Genomic DNA, 23863 nt, shown 5'->3' with positions numbered 1-23863 from the left:
GAACAAGGCTACTCAGAGATTTCATGGGAAAAATCTCCAGGAAGTCTCTTGAGGAAGGTCTTTGTGGACTAGACAGGAACTTGAGAACTCTAGACCCTGGGGAAAGATCAGGCCAGTGGGGATACAGGAAGCAGTCAGAGAAGCCCGTGCATTTCCAGCCAAGCAAGCTGAGCCATTGCAGAGCCTTGGAAAGGTCGTAAGTTCGAGGAATCAAATGGACCCCCACTCTAGAGCAGTGTGAAGGGAACAGAGGGAGAAGACCAGGAGCCCTTCCAGTTGTCCAGGTGAGAGATGCGTGCGTGCATGCTGAGTCCCTTCAGTTGCATCTGACTCTGCACGACCCTATGGACTGACTGTAGCCCGCCAGGCTCCTCTGTCCATGGGATTCTCCAGGCAAGAATAGTGCAGTGGGTTTGCCATGCCCTCCTCCAGGGGATCTTCCAAACCCAGGGATCGAACCCACATCTCTTATGTCTTCTGCATTGGCAAGCAGGTTCTTTACCATTAGCGCCACCTGAGACGACAGTGGCCTGAACCAAGGTGGGGAAGTTGGAGTGGACAGGAAGGCATAGGCTGGAGAAGTGTTTGGGAGGAAGAAGGGACAGGACCTGGTGATGGGTGTGAGAAGTGACCAGAAGGACCAAGGCTCACACCCCAGACGACTGAGTCGGGTGAGCAGGTTTGTGGGAAGGGGTAGATGAACTCAGTTTTGGACACAGGAGGTTTGAGGGGCTGTGGGTCCTCTGGGTGGAGCTGTCCAGGGGCCAGTTGGAGGCAGAGGCCCTGCTGGAGTCCAGAGGATGGGCAGAGGCCAAGGCACAGAGTGGAGGCGATCCTGGGAGGAGTGTAGAGAGAGGAGGTCCCAGGGCAACCCATCAAGGTCTAGGGAGTTTCTTGCCCTGAGAGTTGTCTGAACACTGAATGTTGGAGGCTGGCCAGAGGAGTCCAAGAAGCAGGAGTAACAACCGGGGCCCCTCCAGCCCGCTAACTTGCACTCGCTCAAACGTGTCACCCACGGCTCCAGTCCCACATCTAAGTTCTCACTTGCAGGCCACATCACCGGCACACCGCAGCCCCCTCTCTCTCTTCCCTCCACAGTCCCACCCCTCCCTGCAGACCCTAGGGTTAATCCTCCTCCTCCCCCAGATTAGGGGCACTGCCCCTCTTTGTGCAGCCCAAGTGCCCGAGGCGAGAACCCTGGGAGGCTTGCGGCCCTCCGGACAGCTGAGGAGGGGAGGGCGGAGAGGGGCGTGGAGGAGAAGACACAAAAGAGGGGAGGGATCCCGGCTGCAGCTGCCCCGCGAGGGGCCGGGACAAAGGGCCTGCTGGCGGACCGCTCGAGCCGTTTTCATGCTTGTTGGGATTAGGCGCAGGAAACGTCGCTCCCAATCGTGCGGATCAACAGTCCCGCGCGCGCCGGCGCGTGGGGTGTACTCGGTTCCACCCGCCCCTGGCTTTGTGCTGAGTCCCCGGCTCCAGGAGGCGCGGGGGTCCGGGGAGGCTGCCCCTTTGTCTGTGCCTTTCGGGGGCCGAGCCCCGCCCGGGGACCGCTGAACACCCGCTGAACGCAGTCCTCCGGCCCTCTCCCTCCTCCCCAGCGCGGAGCTCTCGAGCTCCACCTCGCGCCCCATTATAGGGCAGGGTCTCGGCCCGCCTTGGCAGGAGCGCCTAGGACCACCCCCTCCCACGGCCCAAACCCTTTTTCATCCGCGGTATGTGTGTGTGGCGAGTGCAGGTCCTTGGGGGACCTAGCCCTTCCCCCGGCCCTGACCTTGGTACGACGATCTCCCTTTTCCAAGAGCCACCTCCCTCCTTCCGCTGGCCCGTCTCATCTCAAATTTACAGGTGACCAAAGAGAATGGGGCTATTAGAGGACCCACTGCTTCTGAGCCTAGCGATTTGGGGGGCGGATAGGGGAAGGATAATGTTTGGCTAGGGAAGCCTTCAGACCTAGAGAAGAGGAGCAGACACATTTTTGGCTGTTCCGTTTTGGGGCTGGGAGAGTCGGAGGTCTGACTGGTGCAGAATTCCCACGTCCTCACCCCTCACTTCCCCACCCCTCACCTCCTTAACTCACCCCCTTCCCTGCCGGGCTGGGTGCAGTTTTCTTTCTGAGAGGGATGGGGGAAGGAGGAGGAAGGACGTGTGTGGGTCTGTGTCCAGGAGTGAGTGAGTGCGTGTGTGTCTGTGTGTCTGTGTGTGTGCATGCATAGGCCTGGGGTCTGGTGCCCTTGTGTCTGTGGGTGCCTGGTGGGTGTGGGCATGTACATGAGTGTGGATCTGAGGTCTGGTTTGCAACACTCCCATCTCATGCTCCTCTTCTCACCACCAGCATCCCATTAAACTCATAAATCTGGAATTCAAGGCCCCTTAGTAATGATTTTTAACACACAGCACAACACACAGTGCCCCTGGTGGCTCAGTGGTAAAGAATCCACCTGCCAAAGCCGGAGAGGTAGGTTTGATCACTGGGTGGGGAAGATCCCATGGAGAAGGAAATAGCAACCGACTGCAGTATTCCTGCCTGGGAAACCATGAACAGAGGAGCCTGGGGGCTATAGTCCATTGGGTCTCAAAGAGTCAGACATGACTTAGTGACTAAACAACAACACACAACATAACTGCCCAGATGCATCTCCTAGCTCTGATGGCCTCATCCTCTCCCAGTCCATGAACAAGTCTAACATTTATGGATTCGTTCCTCTGTGCCAGGCTCAGTTCTAAGCCCGATGCATGTGTAAACTTACTGAACTCTCAAATAATGCTATGAGAAAAGCACTAATTGACTCATTTCACAGTTGAAAAAAGTGAAGCACAGCTAGTAACTGGAGGATCCAAGACATTTGGGTCCAGTCTGCACTAGGAATCACTATCCTCTGTTGTCTCAACTTCCACTTGTTCTCTAGGCTCTTCTTCCTCCAGGAAGTCTTCCTTGATCAGATGTTCAGAGATGTCATTGCTTTCCTGTCTCTGCTACCTGTTCGTACTGTGCTTAGGAGGAAACACTAACCCTGGGTTTGAGGTGAGACCTGTAGAGACTGGCCAACGCGTCACCAGAGGGCCACACTCCTTGCTTCAGTTGTGTATATGTTCAGTCATGTCCAACTCCTGCAACCCCATGGACTAGAGCCCACCAGGCTCCTCTGTCCATGGAAATTTCTAGGCAAGAATACTGGAGTGGGTATTCCCTTCTCCAGGAGATCTTCCCAACCCAAGGATCAAATCCACATCTCCTACATTGGCAGGGAGGTTCTTTACCACTGAGCCACCTGGGAAGCAGACAGTCTGTAAGATGCCCCTGGTGATCTCCACCTCCCAGTACTCAGAGCCTTGTGTAATAGTCTCCCTTAAGCAACTTGGTTTTAACCAATAGAATCTGGCAACACTGAGGGATTTCACTTCGGTGATTAGGTTGCAGAAAATTGAGACTTCTGTCTTGCTAGTATTCGTTATCTTTCTTGGCTTGCATGCTTTGATGAAGCAAGCTGCCATGGCCCACACAGCCAGGAATTAAAGGCGACCCCCAGGCAACAGTCTTCCTGGAACTGAATGCTCCCAACAAAGTAGACCATGGACCTTGGACTGATATCTTGACTGTAGCCTGGTGAGAGAGTCCTGACCTACAGAAATGGTGAGATAACAAATGTGCATTGTTTGAAGTCACTGAGTTTTAGGGTAATTTGTTATGCAATAGATAACTACAGGTGACTCTTAAACAACACAGGTTTGAACTGCATGGATCCACTTAAATGTGGATTTTTTTCAGTAGTAAATATTACAGTACTAGGTGATTCACAGTTGGTTGAATCCAAGGATGCAGAACCATGAATGTGGAAGGACCGCATATATGGAGGGCTGACTCTAAGTTACACAGAGTTTCGACAGTGTGGAGGTTTGGTGCTCCCAACCCCTGTGTTGTTCAAGGGTCAACTGCAATATACTTTCTTTATATAAGTACTGAATTTTTGAATTTTCAGTACTTTATAAAAGTACTGAATTTTTGAGAAATGAATTAATGACTCATCAAGCAAACTAATGTAAAATAGAAGATCTAATCTAGATTGGCATCAACAAATATCTGAAATCATGTACGTGTTTTATAATTACATCTGTGTCAGAACCATCTAAGGACCCTAACTCAATCTTTTACAGTCAGGCTTCCACCTCCTTCAGGGAAGGGGTGTCTCTAGGGCAGATTTGAATATGTGAGCATGCTTGTATGAATGTGGGGCATGCATGTGTCCCTCACAATTGACACCCCTCCCTTTTAGGCCTAAAGGTGCCTTAGGACAAGAACAATCACTTGGGCAGAAGCCAAAGTCTCTCTTGTTGGACTCAGAGGCCCCCGAGGAGAGATCCCCCCACACCCACCTCCCCATAACCTCCCATGAAACTGCCAGCCATAGCAGACTGAATTCTTCCTCCCAATGTCTTCCCCTCCACCCACCCACCCCAGCTGTGAGCCCAGAACCCTGCTCAAAAGGGGAGCTCAGACAGTGTAGAAAAGAGGCCTCCTGATAACAGGTAGGGTAGAAACACAAACCCAAGAAATGCATTTCTTTGCCTCGGTTTATTCATCCTGGTTTTGGTCCAGAGGCCAGATTCATACTCACCACTTAAGAGTCCCCAGGGCTATTGCTTCAGCCTCATTCTCTATACCTTTCACCTACTCACCCACACATTTTGCAGATAGGGAGACGGGGGCCAGAGGCAATGTCAGTGATATCCAGGTCACTGCTCACCCATTAGGATCTTGTATCCTCTTGGCTCACAAAAACAAAGCAGGGAGCTCAGCTACCTTAGTCCTTGGTTCTCCCTGGAACTCACCCACTCTCCCCCTCACAGAGCCTCTGCTGGAGACCATCAACCCCATGCAGTGACATAAGGGGGTATGGCCCAGCATCCTAAGAGCTTCCAGGAGCTGGACTGATACTGCCCACTGCCCACTCTGGAAAGCTGAACTGTGGCTCCTCCTGGCCCAGACAGTCTGATTTCAGGGACATAGACCAAATTAATTTGACATCCAGTGTTGCGAAAGCCAGAAAGGCATAGCAAGTAGAAACACAGAGAAGGAAGTAAGGTTTTCCTCAACAGCCTTAGAACACCTGTCCATTCCTTGCAAGCTTAGAAAGCACACATTCCTTTTCTTTTTTTATTTTTTATTGAGGTGTAATTGACATATGATATTATATCAACACAGATTCCTTTTCATCAGAAGTTTAAGTCAATAAGGTTTGCAACAGATGCTCTGCAGTGGAGGGGTGTGATTTGTTTGGAACTGGTGTTTTAGAATTCCTATTCTCCCAGTCTTCTCAGGGTTCTGCCATTGTCATCTCCTCCATCTCCATCTCCCATGTGCCCAATGGCAGAGTTCAAGCAGGACAGTCCCCTATCTTCTTCTCTGATCTCGCCCCCATGCCTACCATGGTGTCAATCACCATCCTAGCTCTCTTCCCTGATAGCAGTTCTCCACCAACTGCCCTGGCAAAATTGCAGCCAAAAAGCCATGGTAGGCCAGAGCAGCAAATCCACCATCAGGGACAACAGCCTTAGCAGAGCAACGTCTGGGAGGAGTGAAGGTGAGGGATCAAGAGAGTTAGCCTGGGAAATTCCAAGAGAATGGATCGACCACAACCTTCAGATAAATGAGAGCAGGCTAGCCCTTTCTCCAGGGAGCAGTGGGACCCTGTGAAGACAAAAGGTTAGTGTAGACCACGGGTAACATAAGGTATGGATAGATGCCCTACATATACAATTGAACATACATGCTCCTAATATGCATATCCCATGCACACATGTACCCCTACACATAAGCTATACACATGAGGGCTCATTCACAAATACCCACCAGAAATCTGTACACTCAAATCCACTCGTATGTAAACACACATCTTTTGCACATCTATCTTCACTCATGCACATAGATACACACCATGGGGTACCCATCCGTGCATGCATATACAAATTTACTTCCTCCTACATATATACCAGGCTTCCCTGGTGGCTCAGATGGTAAAGAATCCACCTGCCAATACAGGAAACATAGGTTCAATCCCTGGGTCAGGAAGATACCTGGGAGAAGGAAGTGCCAACCCACTCCAGTATTCTTGCCTGGGAAATCCCATGGACACCGGAGCCTGGTATGCTACAGTCCACAGGGTCACAAAAAAGTAGGACACGACTCAGCAACTAAACAACAACAACAACATACATACTATACATACACATATGTACATACTCACACATAGGCTTGTGTGTCCACACAGCACACATACTGATACACAGGTGCAGATTCACACGTGGCCTGTGCACATCTGCCTACATGTTAGCACTGACATACTCACTTATGCTTCCCTGCACTTATACCAGCAAATGATCTGTACTTGCTTGCGCATAACCACACACATGTCTGCAAATATATACATAAACCCTTGCACCCCTGTACAGAGACACCCTTAGTCTTGGTCCTGGGGCCTGGATGGTACTGCCCTCTGTTGGAGACAGCGGATAAGCTCCTTCCGGTTGTCTAGAATGGTGTCAAAGCTCTCCTGCAGACGGGCCTGCTGGTCAACCAACTGGTGCTGCAGGCCCCGGATCCACTGGAGCAGGGCCAGGCGACGGTACATCACCAAGTGTACATGGTGCTTCTCCTTCTCCTGCTCTTTGTAGCGCTCTTGAGCCTGCAGCTGCTGCACGGCCTGGGCCACCGAGGGCAGAAGGTGGTCTGCAGGGCTGGGAGGGGTCCCACAGGCAGGCTCAGGGCTGCAGCTAGGGCTGTCAATGCTCAGGGAGCTGCTGGCATAGCCATTGTCTTCCAGCGGGGAGCAGACTGTGCTGGCACCGCCCATCTTCTCAGGCCCAGCTCCAGGAATCTCTGCCCCCTCTGGTGGGCTGCGGATCTCCCCCTCAGGGAGTCCAGGAGCCTGGAAATCCTGGTTGTCAGAGGGCAACTCGGAGGCGCTCCTCATTAGTATGGGCTCCACCTGGCCTGGCATCCCGTGCCAATTCTCATTGGCGTCCTTGGCACTCGTCATGAAGTTGGAGTTGCTGTCTGGTTGAAGTTCGGGTGGACATACTCCAGGAGGTGGGCCCCCCAGGAACTGACCCCCCTCAGCTACCCCTGGCTGGATGGCGAACATCTGGTCTGTAAAGGGGAAGCAGAAGAATGAGTCAGACCAGGTGAAGGTCAAGTGCCTGAAGTCGAGAGAACCCAGCAACAGACACAAGGCTGCTCCTTTGCCTTGCCTCTGTTACCACCTCCCTTGGTGGTTGTCCTCTTCCCTCTCTGACCGATTCTCAATCTCCTCACAGGGTTCTCCCCCAGCCCTGAAGCAAGCTGTCCTCCCCTTGTAGGCACTTCTCCCCAGACGACCTCATCTTCTGCTGGAGGTTCAAGAACTACCATGTGTTGGTGACTCTCGGATCTGTCCCCAGCCGGATCCAACTGCTACTGAATCAGAGGATCCTCAGGTTGGATCCTGAGGATCCAACCACAGGATCCTCAGATTCTGCACAGCCTGCCCTGGTCTCCCTATTCAGTGCCCTCAGCAAAGCAGGCCCCCTCTCCATTCAGTCACGCCGACCGGAGACTGCGGGCAACTGCGAGCACACACACATGCATGCGCATGTACATACAGCTCCCCTTTCTCTTGGTTTGGGCCATTTCTGACCTGGATTACTGACTGCTATGACTTTTTCACTGACCTCTCTGCCAGAAAGGTAAATTTGTCATGGCTCCCGCCCTAACCTCCTGCTAAACCTCTTCCTGGCCTAAGAGGCTGTGTTTCTTCTGGCCCCTGCTCACTGCTTCAGACCTGCCTCACCACTCAGCCCCTCCCATCATCCCAAACTGCTCAGAGATCTCAGAACACACCATTATTCTCCTTCCACAGTCCCCTTGGCCCAACATACCCTTCCTCTCCCCTTCCGTCCCAGCTCTTCCTTCCTCCACTGGCAAATTCCTCTTCGTATGCTAAGTGAAGTGAAAGCTGCTGTTAGTATGCTAAGTGAAGTGAAAGCTGCTCAGTCGTGTCCGACTCTTTTCGACCCCATGGACTATACAGTCCATGGAATTCTCCAGGCCAGAATACTGGAGTGGGTAGCCTTTCCTTTCTCCAGGGGATCTTACCAACCCAGGGATCGAACCCAGGTCTCCTGCACTGCAGGCGGATTCTTTACCAACTGAGCCACAAGGGAAGCCCAGCTGAGCCACAAGGGAAGTCTTTGTATGCTAAGACTCAGCTTTAATAGCCCCACCTCCCTGAAGCCATCCTAACGGTCTCCCTACTGCCCCTATATACACAAACACACAGTTAACTGTGCCTTCCTCTGGATCCTCACTGCTTGGATACATGCTGTCTTATGCCAGTTTGTTTCCTGTCCCTGGCATATAGTTGGTGGTCAGTGAATGTCTATTCATCTTGTTTTTGTTTCCTCTATCTTGTAATAGCAGCCTACTGGCCCCCCTACTGGACATGGAATTCCTCTCTGTAACCTCCACCATGTTCAGGATCCAGCACAGAACCTGGCACTGAGCAGGAGGCAGTGCATCCTTGCTGAGTGAGTGAGTAGGGCAGTTGGATCTGGGCTGCTGGGCTGGGTTCCCTCCTCTGCCCAGTGAGGAAGCCCTTCTCCCACTGACAAGCCTGTCTTCTGACCTCACCCCTTCCCTCCATGTCTATTACTATCCCGGGTCCCTGCCTCTATCTTGCTCCATCCTGAGGCCCTGGAGAGAGGACACACCACAATATTCTTTCCTCCCCAATAACCGACTTCTCCCAAAATCTGGATTTAAATTGACAAGAAGTTTCTACTGGCCATAAATTAGTAGGATTAGAAAAACGGAATCAGTAAGAGCAAAGGGGAGTGTCAGTGAATGTGGCAGGGACCCTCCCCACATCCAGTACAGTACTGGAAAGAAGTCCTGGGGGCAACAGTGTAGGGACAGTCCCTTGGTAACCTACAGACTCCATCCCGCTAAGCAAGGTGCCTGGAGAACGTCCCCGCCCAAATGTTTTCTTTTTTCCTCAACTTGGGCGGGGCCGTGAAGCAAGCTGGAAAGAGGTGGGGGTGGTACTAAGGATCAAGGGGTTCTCAGAGAGTGTAAAATGGGAACCGAGACACCATGGCATCAAGCTTCTCTCCAAGCTAATTCGCAATTTGTCGGGGTGGGGTGGGGTGGGGTGGGGGGTGTTAGGGGATGGGGAGGGGATGGTGGAGGCGGGAGGTGTAGGGGGTGGTGGTAAGGATGAGCGGAAGCGGCTTCCCTTCCTGCCCAGACTTGCAGGAGAGGAAGACCATCCCCAGGAGACAGAGGATCCAGACATTCTTCCCTAATCCCACCCCTCACAAAAGGCAGCTGGGCAGAGGCAACGATCCCCGCCCCTTGCGGCTGGGGTCCAAACCCTCCCGCTCTAGCCCCGACTCACGGCCTGGAGGCGCCGCCCCGCCCGGTTTGACTCTGGTGGCGAGGTCCCCGCGGCGAGAACTGGTCCCTCGGGGCTGGGGTGGTGGTCCCTCGGCCTGGGAGTCCCCGCGGGTTGGGGCGTGGGGTGCGTGTTCCCGGGCGCTGCGCCCAGCCCAGGCCCGGACTGCGGAGTCTGGCAGCGTCAGCACGGCGGGGCGGGGCGGCCTGGCCCACGTGGGCCGGTTCGGTTTTCTGCGGAGCCTCTTGCCGGTCGGAGCGCCGGAACCGCCTCCCCCGCCTCCGGCAGCCTGGACCCAGCCTTGCAGGTCCTGTTTAATTTCTTAACTGCATTCACTGGGTCTCCGCGATCGGTTTGCCTCACAGTGACATTTTCAGAATGAAAATTTGATCGTGTCACCACCACCCTCCAGCCTAAAAGCCGTCAGTGGCTTCCTTATTGCCGCTTAAATCCTTAAGGCAGCCGCCGCGGGGCTCAGCATCCTGCTCTCTCGCTCCAGCTTCAGCCTTTGCCCTTGGGCTCTGCAACTGAGCAGACTCGCGCTCCTTTCTGCCCACTGTTCCCTCTGCCTAAAATTCTCTCTGCTCTCATATCTCAGATCTCTTCTCAGGTAAACCTTCTCTGACCTCCTAGGCCAGATAGTTCCCCTTATTATATTATCCCAAGGCTTTTTTTCCCCCACAATTTGAAGTTATATGTTCGTGTTGTGCTTATTTCATTAAAGTCACTTAATGAACAGAGTAATTGCCGACTCTAATGATAAAACCAAAAAGCACTGGCTGCCCTTAGGGAGAGGTAACCCCAGAAAGAAGTCTGTGATAAATTTAGCCTTTAGGGTGAGTGAGCTTCCAGGAGGCCCCTTCCATACCCACAGCTTTACTGAGTAAACCCAGCAATTTGCTATACCTTTCTCATGCTCCCCACTCCATGCCACCAATTAAACATGATTCATCTTTCAATCATAATACGTTTAAAAATACCCTGGAAAGGCAGAGGAATCAGAGATCAAATTGCCAGCATTCACTGGATCATAGAGAAAGCAAAGGAATTCCAGAAAAACATCTACCTCTGTTTCATTGACTATGCTAAAGCCTTTGACTTCATGGATCATAACAAACTGTAGAAAGCTCTTAAAGAGATGGGAACACCAGACCATCTTAACTGTCTCCTGAGAAACCTGTATGTGGGTCAAGAAGCGGCAGTTAGAACCCTGTATGGAACAACTGATTGGCTCAAGATGGAGAAAGGAGTACAGCAGGGCTGTCTGCTGTCACTCTGTTTAATCATAAGAAATGCTGGGCTGGATGAGTTACAAGCTGAAAGCAAGATAGGCAGGAGAAACATCAACAGCCTTAGATATACGAATGATACCACTCTAATGGCAGAAAGCCATGAAGAACTGAGGAGCCTCTGGATGAGGGTAAAGGAGGAGAGTGAAAGAACCAGCTTAAAACTAAATATTAAAAAAACTAAGATCGTGGCATCCAGTCCCATTACTTCATGACAAATAGAAGGGGAATAGGTAGAAGTAGTGACAGATTTCCTCTTCTTGGGCTCTGAAGTCACTGTGGATGGTGACTGCAGCCATGAAATCCGAAGACTATTGCTTCTTGGCAGGAAAGCTATGACAAACCTAGAGAGTGTGTTGAAAAGCAGAGACGTTACTCTGCTGACAAAGGTTCAAATAGTCAAGGCTGTGGTCTTCCCGGTGGTCTTGTATGGTTCTGAGAGCTGGACCATAAAGAAGGCAGAGCTCCAAAGAATTGATGCCTTTGAACTGTGGTGCTGGAGAAGACTCTTAAAAGTCCCTGTACATCAAGGAGATCAAACCAATCAATCTTAAGGGAAATCAACCCTGAATACTCATTGGAAGGACTGATGCTGAAGCTGAAGCTCCAGTATTTTGGTCATCTGATACGAACAGCCGACTCATTGGAAAAGTCCCTGATGCTCAAAAAGATTGAGGGCAGAAGAAGAGGGTTTCAGAGGATGAGATGGCTGGATGGCATCACCGATGCAATGGGCAAAAACTCGGGCAAATTTCGGGAGATGGTGAGGGACAGGGAAGCCTGGCGTGCTGCAGTCCATGGGGTCGCAAAGAGTCAGACACAACTGGGTGACTGAACAACAGCACCCAGTGGTTAGGATCTGTGCTTTCACTGCCAAGGGCTCGGATTCCATCCCTGGTTGGAGAACTAAAGTCCCACAAGCTGTGCCTGGAGGCCAAAAACTACCCTTGTCTTTCCCTCTTCTCTTTCTTTTGCTTTTTTTTCTTTAAGAGGAAGAATTTGTTTCTGATCTCCATGATAAGCCATCCTATTCCATTTCCAACTTAATTCCAGTTTACCATTCTGCAACCTAGAGAGTTCCCTGGTGGTTCAGATGGTTAAGAATCTGCCTGCTATGCAGGAGATCTGGGTTTAGTCCCTGGGTCGGGAAGATCCCCTGGAGAAGGAAATAGCAACCCACTCCAGTATTCTTGCCTGGAGGATTCCACGGACAGAGGAGCCTAGCAGGCTATATAGTCCATGGGGTGGCAAAGAGTCCGACACAACTGAGTGACTAGCACAACCTAGAGAGTAAGTTCAGTTCTGTTCAGTTCAGTTGCTCAGTCGTGTCCGACTCTCTGCGACCCCATGAATTGCAGCACGCCAGGCCTCTCTGTCCATCACCAACTCCCGGAGTCTACCCAAACCCATGTCCATCGAGACAGTGATGCCATCCAACCATCTCATCCTCTGTCATCCCCTTCTCCTCCTGCCCCCAATCCTACCCAGCATTAGGGTCTTTTCCAATGAGTCAACTCTTCGCATCAGGTGGCCAAGGTATTGGAGTTTCAACTTCAACATCAGTCCTTCCAATGAACACCCAGGATTGATCTCCTTTAGGATGGATTGATTGTATCTCCTTGCAGTCCAAGGGACTCTCAAGAGTCTTCTCCAACACCACATGGCAAATTAAATCACACCAACAAATCCTATATACAAAATAAGGGAAATAGAAAAGAAAAAAAAATATGAAAATTCTTATTTTAAGAGGGAAGAGGAAATAAAAAGGACAAGGCAGAAGTAACTTAAGCTTTGGACACTCCTCCAGCTAAAAATATACATGCAGAGACCTCAGCCCCATTTCCACATCAGGTACTGAGGCCTAACTAGCCTCTCTTTTCCCTTATCTACTGCAAGTTCCCCTTACCTTCAACTGGAGCTTTCTTCCTTCTGATGTGACCCAAATCCTCACTTGTAAAGTCTCTGAGCTTTGGTGGTCTGCAGTGATGCAGGTCTTCCGTGTCATACAGTCACAGCCTGATCTAATTATTTGTTTGGTGAATCCTAAAAACTCCTCCCGCCTCTCCTTTGGGCCTGGTCTCTCCCATCTCTAACTGGGTGGATCTCATGGAAGTTTGAGGAGCCTAGGATTACGACTCCCACTCGAGGTGAGTCAGAGTCCTTCTCTGGGATTTTCTGAAATAAAATTAAAGGGAGACAAAGCAAGGAAGATGTGAGCCTAGGGTCACAGCAATCACATTCCTTGCCAAATAGAAGTCAGCCTATTTGTAGGAGAAAGTAGTAGGAGAAAGTAGTCTGCATGTCTGTGACATGCAGACACAGAAAGACAAAAATCCTGGTAATAGTCCTATCCTTGTTTCCTGAGGCCTTGGTATACCTTTCAACAAGGCCCTTATTTTTCCAAGCCTGACTCAAGGGGAATTTCTCTGACTGGCAATTGAAAGAATCTTGATTAATACAAGAGTACAGGGTGGTCCCCTGGGTCCCACTCAGGTACCTCTCAGCCCTCATTAAGTAGTAGTAACTCTATTTCCCCTTAATAGTCATTATCAGTCCGGCCTACAGAGTGACCTCCTTTCTCCTATTCCTCTAGTATTATGAAGAGCCCAAAATGCAGTGGAATCATCTTTGCATTCCCTGGTTAGAAACATTCCTTCCTAGATGCTAAAACCTCCCGAACTGCAGAATGTAGAATGTCAGAGACAGGAGGCAGACTCTGAGAAAGTCATTAGGTACAATCACATAACGTGCCATACCTACCTCTACCTCTTCCTATGTATTCTGGCTACAAAAAAATAATAATAATTATATACCGATTATTTATTTAAAGCTTCTATTATACTCAGTGTGCAATAACCTGACATAGCTGAGTCATCAGTTGGTCACTCCATTGTTCTATAAAGCTGGTTATTTCTAAATAACAATACCTGACAAGTGAATTCCAAGGGCATCTCTTTCCTTAGCCAAGGATCACAGTGGGTGGGATACTCTAACACTGCATAATTAACAAAGTAAGTGCCCTGACAGTGGTCCTGGCAACTCCAGGATTTTCAGACACCTGGAAGCCTGGAGGACAAAAACCCCTCCGGGAGGGAAGAGGAGTCCATGACTACAGAAAAGCAGACACATAGATGTCTGTTATGGGCTTCCCTGGTGACTTAGCAGTAAAGAATCCGTCTGAAATGCAGGAGACATGGATTCAATCCCTGGGTGGGGAAGATGCCCTGGAGAAGGCAATGGCAACCCACTCCAGTATTCTTGCCTGGGAAATCCCATGGACAAAGGAGCCTGGCGGGCTACAGTCCATGAGGCTGCAAGAGTCGGACATGACTTAGCGTCTAAACTACCAGTTATCTGTTCTTCAGTCACCAGAGGCTTCCTTAGTCAGGCTGCCAGGGAATCAGTCTCCCCAGGTAAAGGGGTGTCTGTGCTGTGTCCACCTAGCTACAGAGGTTGCAGGGACTTAACTGGCAGGGACACAGAAATCACCCAAGAGGGACAGACAGTACCAGCCTGAACAGGGCTCTGTAGCAGGCCAGCCCATCATGCAGATCCAACAGTGGCAGTGAACTGGTATCTTGGTAAGCAGACAGATACCAGAGCTAAGACTAGCTAACAAGGAGTAACCAGATCCAGGCCCAAGGGGCCAGGGCTGTCAGACAAGGAGACAAGGGAACATGAGAAAAGTTTCTACTTCAGGTAGTAGAATCGACATGAGTTCCTCTATAGGTGGGTAATTTCTCAATGGCAGTACTCCTGGAAGAAAGAGATGGGTAGGGTCAAGGTGTTTCGGTCTCGAGGACCTTACCCCTCGCCATCCATTCATTCACATTCAGCACCCAGTTACCTGCTTTGTGCTAGGGATGAATCAGCGCAGAATCAGAATTGGTGGTGGCCTCGGACAGCGCTGTGTTCAGAAAGGGAAATAGTCTATAATAAAGAGTGGGCTATACGATGTGACAGATTCTGCAACAGAGCTGGAAGACAACATTAATGAGCCCAAAAGAGGATAATGAAAGGCTTCACAGAGGTAATATTTGAAGGCCTTGAAGGATGAATAGAAGCTCACCAAGAGAAAGCACGCGAAGGCAGAGGAAACCGAATGTAGAGTGTTTGAGAAATTACCCACCTATAGAGGAACTCATGTCAAGTCTACTACCTGGAGTAGAAATTTCTTTACTGTTCAGCTAACACAGAGGAGGTCAGTGTGGCTGGAGCTTGAGGGGTAAATGGAGATGGGAGATGAAGCTGAAGGATTAATCTGGCCCAGTTGTGAAAGGCCTTGACCACCATTCCAAGGACCTTGGGCTTCATCTTGTGGATGGCAGGAAGGTATATGAGGAAGCTCCCAAAGATTCCACATCAAAACAAAGCACTGGCATCTAATCTTGGGGGACAAGCTATGAGGCTGGCCAAAGAGTTCGTTCAGGGTTTTCCATTACACTGTGTGGAAAAACCTGAATGAACTTTTTGGCCAACCCAATACACTGTGACCTGTTTTCTTCTTTTTCCTGAGCTCATCTTCTCTGATAACTTTCCACATGGCTTTGGGAACTTGGGCCAGTCAAAGCATTTTAACCTTTTTAGGTTAAATAAAGATAAGATGCCTTGAACATTGTTAAATAACATTAAGATTACGAACATTGTTACTTGGGCTCCTAAGGCCAGGCACAGCCCTGGAGGACCTTTGAAGTACGAAAGAGCCCTTAAGGCAGGAAGAAAAATCGTCCCTCAAAATTAGCTCATCTCAGGAAAGGAAGGCCTAGGAAGCTGGTGACCTAGTTGTTTTATTCATTCATTTCTCCACCACCTCTTAAAGGTAAAGTGCCATTCTAGTCTAGCCAAAAACTGCTGTGTGATCACCTTAGATAAGACATGTCTAGGGGCTCCCCTGGTGCTTCAGTCGGTAAAGAAGACACAGGAGACATGGGTTTGATCCTGGGTTGGGAAGATCCCCCGAAGGAGGAAATGGCAACCCACTCCAGGATTGTTGCCAGGAGAATCCCTTGGACAGAGGAGGTCCATGAGGTCCATGGGGTCACAAAGGGCTGGACACGACTGAACGACTGAGCATACAGCATAAGCCCAGTCTCCAGCCCCTCATGGCTGTTTTCTCAGCTGTAAAATGAGGAGGTAGTACATCAAACATGAAGTTTTGAGGCTTTTTTTTTTGAAGTCTTAGAATCATCCTTTTCCAACAAAATCTTTGTCATATACCCAGTGTGAGACCTCTCCTACCCTGAACCCTCCACCCTCCACAGCTCCTGAGAGGCCTCCCAGGAAGCTTTTAAGGCTCAGTGTTTTGTTGTTGTCGTTCAGTCACCCAGTTGTGTCCGACTCTTTACAACCCCATGGACTGCAGCACGCCAGGCCTCCTTGTACCCCACTATCTCCCAGAGTTTGCCCAAGTTCATGTTCATTGCATTGGTGATGCCATCCAGCCATCTCATCCTCTGAAGCTCTCTTCTTCTGCCCTCAATCTTCCCCAGCGTCAGGGACTTTTCCAAAGAATCATCTGTTCACATTAGATGACCAAAATACTGGAGCTTCAGCTTCAGCATCAGTCCTTCCAGTGAATATTCAGAGTTGATCTCAGTGGGGCAGTTCCAAATCCAGTGCTCCACAGGAACCTAGCAGATGGATTTGTCGACCCACCCCCACCACTCACATCATCCCTCCTGACCCTGAAGGGAAAAAGGAGAAACTTAGGGGTGTTTTGGAGGTGCTGGAAGCATGAGAGGTAGTATAGATGCTCTCTCCCCAATCCACCCAAGTGGTAAGTGGCCTCTCTTCCACCAGGATCCCAGAGAAGCCAAACCCAAGGTCCCAGAGCCCACAGCAGAGAGAGTGAGGAAGAGAAGCTGATCTGAAGGGGGAATGAGAGAAGGGAGTGTCTGTTCCACCTCCTTCCTAGCAGCTGCCTTCATAATCCTCAGCCCTCTCCCCCACCCCAGCCTGTGGCCGCCCACCTCTCCTCCACCCACCCATTCATCAGTAGGAGGGCGCAGTATCAGCACAGCCTTTCAGGGCCTGACAGTTCCTTTCTGGGGGTCCCCCACATGTAACCACTTAACCTCCAGCACAAAGGGCCAGGCTGAATGGGCCTGGAGCCAGTGGCTCGTGCAAAGGGGGAGGCCTCAATAGGATTTGGGGAGCTGGGTGTATAAACCGCTCTGCTCCAGCAGCCCTCAATGGAGAGGCTGGAGTCGGGGCATGTGCCGCGGGGAGGAGCCCGGCAGCTGCATCCCGCCCCTGAACAATGATTTATTCATTCTCCTGGCACACACAGAGAAAACAAGCTGGGGGAAACGTGGCCCCACAAATCGCCCTTGGCCTAAGTGGACTCCCACTGCAGTCAGGCAATCACTGCGCCCCCTCCCACTTGTAGTCTAAAGCCTGGAAGTAGCCTGAAGGGGCTGTTAGTAGCCTGAAGGTCAGGCAGACATGCTTTGGGAATAGGTTCCACTCAATCTGACTCTCTGATAGCTTCCTTGTCAGGTTTTCCTCATACCCATTTCACAGCCAGAAAATCTCTTACAAGAAAAAAACAAAACAAAACATAGCTTGGCCTGTCTCAGAACTGCCCCAGGGGAAGGGCTAAGAAAGAAGCAGGAAGTTGGGGAGCTCAGCCTGGAAAATAACTGCCCAATAATGGGAACGCAATAAAAGCTTGCTGATGTATAATGGCACCCTCTAGCCACATCTGGCTCCAATTCCTGGAAGAATCTTTGGAAGAACTTTGGGGAATAGGGAACTGAATGAAGGCAGGTAAGCAAAGATGCTAAAACTAGCAGATTAAAAAAAAAAATGTCAAGTGGGTGGTTTCAAGAAGCTAAATTGTGACAAGAATAAATTTGCTTTTGCCCTCTCACCTCCATAGCTCATGTCACCAGAGCCAGTTCACACAGAAAAATCATCATAATAAATAAAACAAAACAAAATCAATAATGTTAGCACAACAGGGAGAACCAGATTGAAGTGACCATCCTCAGACTGGTCCCTGGGCCCCCTGGCCCCAAGCTCATAATTACCTTGTCACACAGAAAACAAATCTATTGTGGATGGTGAGTGTGGAGAGGTGGGAGACCCTGGACAAGGAGGTTGCCAGCTGCAGGGGAAGGGGTCCACACCATGAAGACAAATGTGCCTTGGCGCTGGGGTGGGAGGGGCTCGTGCTGAGACTGACAAAAGTAAGGCTTACACAGTTTCCCAAAGTTGTCTTCCCTTAGCAGGGTGGGCATATGGAGGGAGGTCATCCTGCTTAATACTGAATTGGGGGGGGGCGGTATAGTTGAAGGGGGATGGGGGGAGACCCCAAGCCCACTCCAATGAGCCTCGGGAGGACAGGTGGCTATGCTGCTGCTGCCCTCTGGTGGATATATTCATAAAAAGGCTGCAGGGACACCTCCAACGCTGGAAACCGATGCTGGAAACTGCAAAAGAGTCTCTGTCTTTTCCTGTCCTAAAGCCTTGGCCACAGGACTAGCACAGTCATAGGCTGGATTCCTCAGGAGACAGACTCAGGCAGTTTAGGATGCAGGTAGTTACTAAGAAGTGCCCTTGGGATCAATGTCTGTGGAAGGGAAGGGCCAGCAGCTGAGCTACCATACAGGTGCATGATAGAGGCTCAGTCAACCCCTCAGGGAGCTCTGAAGCAAGAATGGGCCCTTTAGAATTGTCCTGAAATGAGCCAACATGGCCAGGGCTTTACACTTCTGTCATCGCTGGATGTGGGCTGTGCGGGAAAGGGATGTGAGTGTTGGGTGAGGTGTCCTCTGAAACTGAGGCATTCTCCTGATGAAAGGCTGTCTGCAGCCAGGCCAGCAAGGCCTTCACTAAAGGGGATGGGATGGTACATCACGGGGTCTACCCCACACACTACAGAAACTCAATGAACACGTGTTGAATGAATGGCAGGGTTAGATCATACCTCAGGCTCCAGGCTCCACAGGACAGCCCCCAAGCCTGTTATTCAAGCTCTTACACACTGACCTTTGGAAACGGTCAAGGGAGCCTTAACGCTCTGCTTCATGGATTCATTCATTCAGCAAACACTCATTGAGGTTTCATAGGTGCTGGGCTTGGAGGCAGACGCTTTACAAATTTCTCAAATTTTAATCCTCACAACTGTGGAGCTAGTATTAACTCAGATTATACAGATCAGGTTATTAAGTGGCTTTCACAGTCCAGTGACGCTTTGAAAAATGACCCTCACAATGGGACAAGTGCTCTTGCTGCTGCCAAAGATTCTTCAGGCCAGAAAGGATCTTGGCTCTGTTGTGTGTGTGTGCACGTGTGCATGCAGAGAGAGGACTCTATGCTTTCAGACAGAACATTTCCTCTGTTGCAGCCTAGAGTCATACTTCCAGAGCCTCCTACTTCAGCTCCTTCCTGATAATACTGCCCTATACTGTTGCTTGTAACAGAAAAAAGCTTTAACAATTCCTAGTTGCAGCTACAGAACTAGTTCCCTCCCTGGACATTTAATGGACAGACAAGCCTCAACTCCCAATGTCCTTTACTTATTTTTTAATATTTATTTATTTGGCTGCGTTGGGTCTTAGTTGTGGCACGCAGGGTCTTCATTGCATCACGCAGGATCTTTCATTGCAGCACACAGACTCTCTAGTTTTGGCACATGAACTCAGCTTCTCCAGAGTGTGAGATCTTAGTTCTCTGATCAGGGATGAAACCCACATCCCCTGCATTGCAAGGCGTATTCTTTTTTTTTTTTTTAATATTTATTTATTTGGCTGCACTGGGTCTTGGTTGTGGCATGCTTTTAGTTTGGACATGTAGGATCTAGTTCAGTGACCAGGAATTGAACCTGGGCCCCCTGAATTGGGAGCACCGAGTCTTAACCGCTGGACCACCAGGGGAGTCCCACCTCCTGTGTTCTTTGGCCATATCATCGTCAGAAAGTTATGAAAGGGTAAGTTCTTCCCCTAATGTCTGACTTCCATCCCTGCTATGATCGTTTTGGGATGCTAACACTGAAGGGACAAAAGGTAGACCAGGTTTCCATTCCAGAAACCTCTCTGTACCTGAAACTCTGACTAACCCAGTGGATCTGTGGGAGGAGGCGAGGGCAGGAGAGCTGGAGAAAGCTGTCAGCCGCTGTTCTGCTACAGCCCTGACATGTTCTCATCCTTGGCCAATTAAACCTTTCCACACTCGCAACCACCAACGTCAAGATTTCAGTTTTCTCATTTAGTTTGTAATCATAAAGAACTTGAAGAAAAAAGAGGGAGGAGGAGAGCTTGGATGTGATGGAGCAATTTCTGGGTCTGACTGCAGAGACATAAAGTACTCTCAACACTCCTCACCCCCTCCCAAACACACACACATGTGCGCGCGCACGCACACACATTCATACGCCTTTCCTCCTGGGCCCCCAGAACGTAATTTTTCACGTTTGGAAAACCCAGATGATTTTTGCCTGGGTCCATCTGGTTTTCCAAATAACCTGTCTTTTTGATAAATAACATAAGTTAAATTAGACAAGACAAACAAAGAGAGGGGTGGGCAGTCAGTTTTTTTCCTTCCTTCAGTCGCTGAGAAAAAAGAGATGAGGACTGAAAAAGCTACCAGACTCTCCTAGTCCTGCTGAAGCACCTTCCACCCCTCGGCCTGGGCCCAGTGACTTTCCAGCCAGGAGCTGGGAGCTGCCTCTTCACCGCCACCTCTACCCCACCAGCCATCAGGAATACCAGATCGTGGTTCCTTCTAAAACGAAGGGAAAGAACCCCAGTGTCCAGCCCCACAGCTTCCTCCAATCACCCTTAGGCTGAAGCTACTTCAGATCCCCTTTTCCCATTATGTATTCCACCCCAGGGAAGAACTGGATCAATAAACTGAAAATGAAAAACCTTTCAGGTGAGAGAAGAGTGGAGAGAATGAGGGGATGGGAAGGACGTGGGTAGTGCAGACCAAGATGATACTACCACAAGGGGCAGGGATCTGGCATCTGGGTCTCAAAGGGTGGACCCCGAGGTGAACCTAGCTGTACACAAAGCCACGCCTGTTTCCCCAGCTCACTGTGAGACTCCAGGCACACAAGCAGACCTCCAGCCCGACCCTCCCAGGAGGCCCAGCACAGAGCTAGGCACCACTGGGCCTGGGCTAGGCCCGTGGGCTGGCAGCTACGGAGCTCTGGCGAGATTTGCCTTCTCCTTCCCACTCAGCCAGACCGTAGTGAGCCCCACCCCGCCCTCAGCAGTGGGTCAGCCAGCATGAGTACAGCCTCTTAAACGTGCTCGCTCATCTCACATTAATTGTACCTATGACCCTAACCATAATCTGGGGAGCTAAACCAAGCCAGTTCACTTTAGCTTCAGTTTCCAGCTGAGGAAAATTTCAGAATGACTTATTCCAGGGTCGTGCCACGTGTAAGCTGCAGAGGAAGGGCTTAATATCTCACATAGCAACCACCACTATCTATTGTATTCCACATTAGAAAGCATCCTTGTGAGTCATTCAGCTCCTGGCTCTTCACCCTGAGCTCTTCCAGCCTTCAGATCATTCATTGCTCAATACATTTTTATTAATAATGCTATGTGCCAGGCATGGTGCAACCTGAAACATACATTTCTAAGAACACAATAGATATGTTCTCTGCTTTCACAGAATTTAGTCTAATAGGGAAAGCTGACCTAAACAAGCATTAAAGTGGTAAACTGTGATACAAGACCCAAAAGAAAAAAAAAAACAGGAAACAGGTAACCTATTTAAGAAAGAGGTGGTAATGAAAGCATCTCTGAAGAAGTTAGATTTAAGCTAACAGTAAACAAAGAAGGAGGGTGGAAACAAGGACCTATTGTAGAGCACACGGAATTCTGTTCAATGTTATGTGGCAGCCTGGATGGGAAGGGAGTTTGGAAGAGAACGGATACATGTATATGTTTGGCTGAGTCCCTTTGCATGCGTGCGTGCTAAGTCGCTTCAGTTGTGTCTGGCTCTTTGCGACTCCCATGGACTGTAGACGCCAAGTTCCTCTGTCCATGGGGATTCTCCAGGCAAGAATACTGGAGTGGGTTGCCATGTCCTCCCTCCCAACCCAGGGATCGAACCGGTGTCTCTTATGTCTCCTGCAGTGACAGGCAGGTTCTTTACCACTAGCACCGCCTGAGTCCATTTGCTGTTCACCTGAAACTATCACAACATTGTTCACCGGCTATACCCCAGTGCAAGGTAAAAAGTTAAAAAAAAAAAAAAAGGACATTGGAGAAAAGATCCTTCCAGGAAAAGGACTTAGGAAGCCCTTGAAGCTGAGTGTAATGTGACTGGAGGGTAGGAGGCACAGCTATGTCGTGGAGGGTCTTGTAGGCCATTGGGGAGCTTGAACTTAATTCTGAATGCATTGGAAGACACAGAAAGGTTTTGAGTGAGGGACTGGCATCCTCTAATTTAATTACATAAATGTTGCCCTTCGGCCGCTGTGCAGATTGGACAGAAAAGAGGCAAAAATATGAGTGGGGAGATCAGGAGGCTGCTGCCAACAGCTGGTAAGAAATTATGGAATCTTGGATTAGGGCATTGGCTATAGAGGTGATTCAAGATGTAATGTGAAAGTAGAAATAACAGGACTTAGAAATTGTTTGATTATGGGGGTAAGGAAGGAGGGATCAAGAATGTCCTTCAGGTTTCCAGCCTGAGTTACTGGGTATGTGGAGGTCTCCTTTACTGAACTGGAAAACACAGGAAAAAGAGCAGGTTTTTAGAGAAGAAAGATCACATTTTTAAAGATGTTAAGTTTGAGATGCTTATGAGACCACAGGCCTTTGAGGAGTGGTCCACAAAACATGATGCAGTTGTGATATTGACAAATCCATATGCTTGAAAAGTAGCGCCGGAGATAATGCATCCACATACATCTTCCAACAAGCCTCATAGCAACTCTGAGACAGGCATGAATGACTGTTTTCGTTTGACAGACATAAATGGTGGCTCTGAAAGGGGTAGTATTTTTCACTCAACATTTACTGGGCAATACCGCATTCCAGGCCCCACACCAGGCAGTGAGCAGGACACAAAGGTAGAAGATATAGTCCATCTCAGGAATGCTATAATCAGAGTATCACAATGAAAGTGCAAGTTGCTCAGTTGCGTCCAACTCTTTGCGACACCATGGACTATACAGTCCATGGAATTCTCCAGGCCAGAATACTGGAATGGGTAACTGTTCCTTTCTCCTGGGGATCTTCCCAACTCAGGGACTGAACCCAGGTCTGCTGCATTGTAGGCGGATTTACCAGCTGAGCCACCAAGATCACAGTATTCCTCCCCCAAATACTTTCCCCTGTTCTTCAATGTACAAACCTCAGGAGAGGAAGCCCCAAAAGTTATTAGATAGACTTCTGGGAGATAAAATCCCGAGACACCCACTTTGAGCCATTAGAGAGTCTCAAAGCAGGGTCAAGTTTGTAGAGAGGCAGTTGAGAATTTGTACAAGAAATTCTGAGCACCTTGTCTCCACAGCACTCAGGTGAGTATAACCTGATGCTTTATGGAAGAGACTCAAGTATGGTTTGTGCGGCTGTGGACTGAAATAGTATCAGAAACCTGTTTAAATCAAGTATCATGTGTTCCTATCCCAGTGTGTGGAACACGAAGTAAGACACTGAGCACCCCAATATCCCAGACTCACAGGCTCTCATCTCTCTAAGTATGTAATTTCCAAGCTAGTGAAGCTGAGTCCTAGCAGGAGCCACAGCACAGGCCCTGGGCTTGTTTCATTAGAAGGGAGCTGAAGCTGATGGCTCAGTGCTCTGGGCACAGGGCATGTAGTCAGGTCACCCATCTCTACTTCAGTTATATCAGGGTCAAAGCTTAGCTTGCCTTTTGACAGCTATACTGGCACGGAGAAAAGTAACGCAGAACTTAAGCTTCAACTTTTCTGTCTCCAAAGTGCTTTCTTTTTGGAGCTTAGAATAGAAACCCTTTGCTCTAGATTTCTCAGGCACTGATTTTCTTATCCTTAGTGGTCAACTCCAAAATCCTCTTCTCCATCTCTCCCCCTCAAAAAAGGATATGGGAAAGGAAGAGGGGAGAAATATCCAGCCTTTGCCCCTAGTTCTGTGTTGCCCAGCAAGGGCTGCCAAGCCTTGGGCACTGTTTAGAGCACTCAAAGGGAGAGGCAATGATGATCAC

The 23863-nt window shown here is 49.6% G+C and overlaps 1 protein-coding gene and 1 long non-coding RNA gene across 3 annotated transcripts; one reads left to right on the top strand and one right to left on the bottom strand.

The window, feature by feature from the left end:
* The first annotated feature begins 1655 nt into the window (after positions 1-1655).
* LOC145505859 (uncharacterized) lies at positions 1656-20584 on the top strand. The gene is made up of 3 exons (XR_014053324.1): positions 1656-1712; positions 8450-8559; positions 20266-20584. It is a non-coding gene; the product is annotated as an uncharacterized LOC145505859 (long non-coding RNA).
* Positions 5143-9572, bottom strand: C5H1orf216 (chromosome 5 C1orf216 homolog). 2 transcript variants are annotated; one of them, XM_081488942.1, is made up of 3 exons: positions 9429-9572; positions 6486-7144; positions 5143-5686 (listed from the first exon to the last, which is right to left on the bottom strand). In XM_081488942.1, exons 2-3 carry the CDS (start codon positions 7137-7139, stop codon positions 5657-5659), a joined length of 684 nt encoding a protein of 227 aa, XP_081345068.1. In that variant the 5' UTR covers positions 7140-7144; positions 9429-9572; the 3' UTR covers positions 5143-5656. The 2 variants fall into 2 exon arrangements, with proteins under 2 accessions (XP_081345068.1, XP_081345069.1); XM_081488943.1 differs by lacking the exon at positions 5143-5686 and having other exon boundaries at positions 6356-7144.
* Positions 20585-23863: the final 3279 nt, after the last annotated feature.

Source organism: Giraffa tippelskirchi, chromosome 5, assembly GCF_054371585.1.
Source record: "Giraffa tippelskirchi isolate mGirTip1 chromosome 5, T2T-mGirTip1v1.2.pri, whole genome shotgun sequence".
Classification (NCBI taxonomy): domain Eukaryota; kingdom Metazoa; phylum Chordata; class Mammalia; order Artiodactyla; family Giraffidae; genus Giraffa; species Giraffa tippelskirchi.
The sequence above is the reverse complement of the archived record's forward strand: the minus strand, read 5'-3'. Positions and strand labels throughout refer to the sequence as shown.